We start from the raw sequence: 3,957 nt of genomic DNA, 5'->3' as shown, positions 1-3,957 counted from the left end.
GGTGCTTCTGTCTATAGCACCATGTTACCTGGAAATGGTGTGCAAATTTGAATAATAGTTGTATTAACTGGTTTTTTTTTGTAGGCAGTAGGAAACTATCCTATCACTAACAGCATTGTACTTTAGGGTAGTTCTTGAAATGTTCTTCCTTTTGACGATGAATGTGACACCATTCCTCTTCAATTTGTGATTCCTGACAGGGTAGACCATATCATTCTCTGATGCAAAATGGCAAACACCAGTCCATTTCAGCTAATACCTAGGAAATTGATGTTTATGCATTCAATTTCATTTTTGACAATGTCCACTTTTCCTAGATTCATACTTTGTACGTTCCATGTTCCTATTATTAACAGATGTTTACAGCTGTTTCTTCTCATGTTGAGTCCTGCCACATCAGCAAATGAAGGTCCCAAAAGCTTGGTAAAATGCAGACTCTGATTCTGCAAGTCTGGGTGGGTCTGGGATGCTGCATTCTTACTAAGTTCCCAGATGATGCTGATCCTGCTGGTCCAAGGACCATACTTCGAGTAATCATGATAGACACAGTACAACTTTGGGTCTGTGTTTAGGTTTCCAGATAGAAGTAGCAGCAAAGGAAAGAAGGGAACTGTTTAGAATTTCCCAAGTGAAGAAAAGTAGACAAATGTAGTACTTTATTCATTCCTCCACTTCCAATGAAAGGCAACCACATTTCTGTGTTGTTTGTTTGCTGATAATTGAATGATGCTTTGCCTCTTTCATGGTAGGGGTTTCATCCACATGGAATCAGCAAATGAAACACGTGTCTCAGAATTTCTTCTTTTGGGATTTTCAGCGAAGTTAGAAATTCAGCTCATTCTCTTCGGGCTGTTCCTGTCCATGTACCTGGTCACCTTCACTGGGAACCTGCTCATCATCCTGGCCGTTAGCTCTGACTCCCATCTCCACACACCCATGTACTTCTTTCTCTCCAACCTGTCATTTGTTGACATCTGTTTCACCTCTACCACCATACCAAAGATGCTGGTGAACATCCAGATGCAGAGCAGATCCATCCTCTATGAAACCTGCCTCACTCAGATATTTTTTTTCATTGTTTTTGGATGCCTGGACAATTTACTCCTGACTGTAATGGCTTATGACCGCTTCGTGGCCATCTGTCACCCCCTGAACTACATGGTCATCATGAACACCCAGCTCTGTGGACTGCTGGTTCTGGGGTCCTGGTGTCTCAGTGTCATGGGCTCCCTCATAGAATTTTTGCCAGTTCTGAGGCTGTCCTTCTGCAAGTGCATAGAAATCCCCCACTTTTTTTGTGATCCTCCCGAAGTCCTGAAGCTTGCCTGTTCTGACACTCTCATCAATAACATCGTGGTATATTTGGTGACTGGCTTCCTGGCCTTAATTCCTTTCACTGGAATACTTTTCTCTTATTCTCAGATTGCCTTCTCCATACTGAAAATTTCATCAGCTGGGGGCAAGTATAAAGCCTTTTCCACCTGTGGGTCTCACCTCTCTGTTGTCTCCTTGTTCTATGGCACAGGCTTTGGGGTCTACCTCAGCTCTGCAGCCACACCATCCTCTAGGACCAATCTGATGGCCTCGGTGATGTACACAGTGGTCACACCCATGTTGAACCCTTTCATCTATAGTCTGAGGAACAGGGACATTAAAGGGGCCCTGGGGAGACTCCTTAGAAGGGCAGCTGCCTCTCACTGATGGGTCTGTTGGAAGATCATCATGAGTAGCAGGGTTAACACCACTGAGGACCAGAAACTCTGCCCTCTTTCACCCAAAATTTTGATTTTGTGCAGTTTCATGGATTTTAAAGCAACTCTGTGCTTGGGTCTTCCTTTGGCATCTTTCCTGCCCTCTCTACTGATCATAAAGTTATATATCGGGTAGCCTTTTTCACTTTCTCATAGATCTTAGATGTATCCAAGCAGCCATTTATCCTCCTTTATTTCTGGAATCACCATAACATACCATGTCTTGATTCTGACCATTGTTTAAGATACTCTTTCATCAGTACCACCTGCAAATGCACGCTATGGTTGGAGTACCAAACCTGGCCCTTTACCTGTTTTTGTATATAAAGTTCTATTGGAACTCAGCCATGCACATTGGCATATGTGTTGTCTACAGCTGCTTTCCTGCTGCAACAGCAGAGCTGTGTCACTGCCACAGAGACCAGCTGTCCTGCAGAGCCTGGCATATTTACCTTCTAGCCCTTTACTGGAAAATGTTGCCAAACCTTTGAAGGTATTCCTATCTTGTCTATTGTAAACTTACTTTGTTAAGCATCTCAGGATACCACAAAAACTCTATAGTAAAAACACGAAATTCTATACTAGTATCATGAAATTCTACAATAGTAACCGGGCAGTGTTTTGTTCTGTCGTACATAGGGTCACTATGAGTCAGAACTGACTGGACGGCACCTAACAACAACATGAAATTCTACACAAAACTCCATTTTCACAATTAATATATGTGATTAGAAGTTTTACTTTTTGATGTATATGTGATGCTAAATCAAACAATAAATAATACTTTTCCCAATAACCTAAATAGGAAATACCATGGAGGCTGGTACTTTGTCTTTTTCAAATCTTCATATCCCCTCTGCCTAGCAAAATCTCCGAAACAGAAAAAAGTGAAATAAATTTTTGTGAAATGAATAAATTAGCTTAAATCTTAGGTGATGTCATGCTGTCTCATGGATTTAAAATCATATCTCTAGCCTGAGGACTCCAAAACGCATATCTCCAGACAGGATCACTCTAGATTCATAGATTCTCCACTTGTAAGTTTAATAGATATATCAAGTTTAACATGTACAAAATCCTAATCCTTGTTGTTGTTGTTAGGTGTCGTTGCATTGATTCTGACTCATAGTGACCTTATGTACAACAGAATGAAACACTGCCCAGTACTGTACCATCCCCACAATTGTTGCTACGCTGGAGCCCACTGTTTCATCCACTGTGTCAATCCGTCTCACGGAGGGTCTCTCTTGCTTTCGCTGACCTCTACTCTACCAAGCATGATGTGCTTCTCCAGGGACTGGTCCCTCCTGATAACATGTCCAAAATACGTGAGACGAAGTCTTGCCATTATTTCTTCTAATGAGCATTCTGGCTATACTTCTTCCAAGACAGATTTGTTTGTTCCACCAGAAATCAAGGTATATTCAGGATTCTTTGCCAACACCATAATTCAAAGGCATCAATTCTTCTTGGGTCTTCCTTATTCATTGTCTAGCTTTCACATGCGACTGAAACACCATGGCTTCTGTTAGGCACACCTTAGTCTTCAAGGTGACATCTTTGCTTTTTAACATTTAAAGAGGTCTTTTACAGCAAATCTGCCCAAATGCAATGTGTCTTTTGATTTATTGACTACTGCTTCCATGGGTGTTGATTGTGGATCCAAGTAAAATGAAATCCTTGACAACCTCAATCTTTTCTCTGTTTATCATGATGTTACTTATTGGTCCAGTTTTGAGGATTTTTGTTTTCTCTATGTTGAGGTGTAATCCATACTGAAGGCTGTGGCCTTTGATGGTCATCAGTAAGTGCTTCAGGTCGTCTTCACTTTCAGCAACGAAGTTTGTGTTATCTGTATATCGAAGGTTGTTAATGAGTCTCCAAACCTGAGGCCACGCTCTTCTTTATATAGTCCAGCTTCTCGGATTATTTCCTCATCATACAGATTGAATAATTATGGTGAAATGATACAACCATGATACATACTTTCCCTGAATTTAAATCACACAGTCTCCCCTGGTTCTGTTTGAATGACTGCCTCTTGATCCAAATACAGGTTCCTCATGAGCACAATTAAGTGTTCTGGAATTCCCATTCTTCGGAATAATTATGCATAATTTGTTATGATCCACACAGTCAAACATCTTTGCATAGTCAGTAAAACACGGGTAAACATCTTTCTGGTATTTTCTGCTTTCAGCCACAA

General features: G+C 41.0%; 1 protein-coding gene across 1 annotated transcript; it reads left to right on the top strand.

Moving 5' to 3' along the window:
- Positions 1-723: 723 nt before the first annotated feature.
- Positions 724-1,701, top strand: LOC101357304 (olfactory receptor 7C1-like). Its single transcript, XM_004378580.2, has one exon. It carries the CDS (start codon positions 724-726, stop codon positions 1,699-1,701), a length of 978 nt encoding a protein of 325 aa, XP_004378637.2.
- The last annotated feature ends 2,256 nt before the right edge of the window (positions 1,702-3,957 follow it).

Source organism: Trichechus manatus, unplaced genomic scaffold, assembly GCF_000243295.1.
Source record: "Trichechus manatus latirostris isolate Lorelei unplaced genomic scaffold, TriManLat1.0 scaffold00057, whole genome shotgun sequence".
NCBI classification, from domain to species: Eukaryota; Metazoa; Chordata; class Mammalia; order Sirenia; family Trichechidae; genus Trichechus; species Trichechus manatus.
This window is presented reverse-complemented; position numbering and strand designations above follow the sequence as displayed.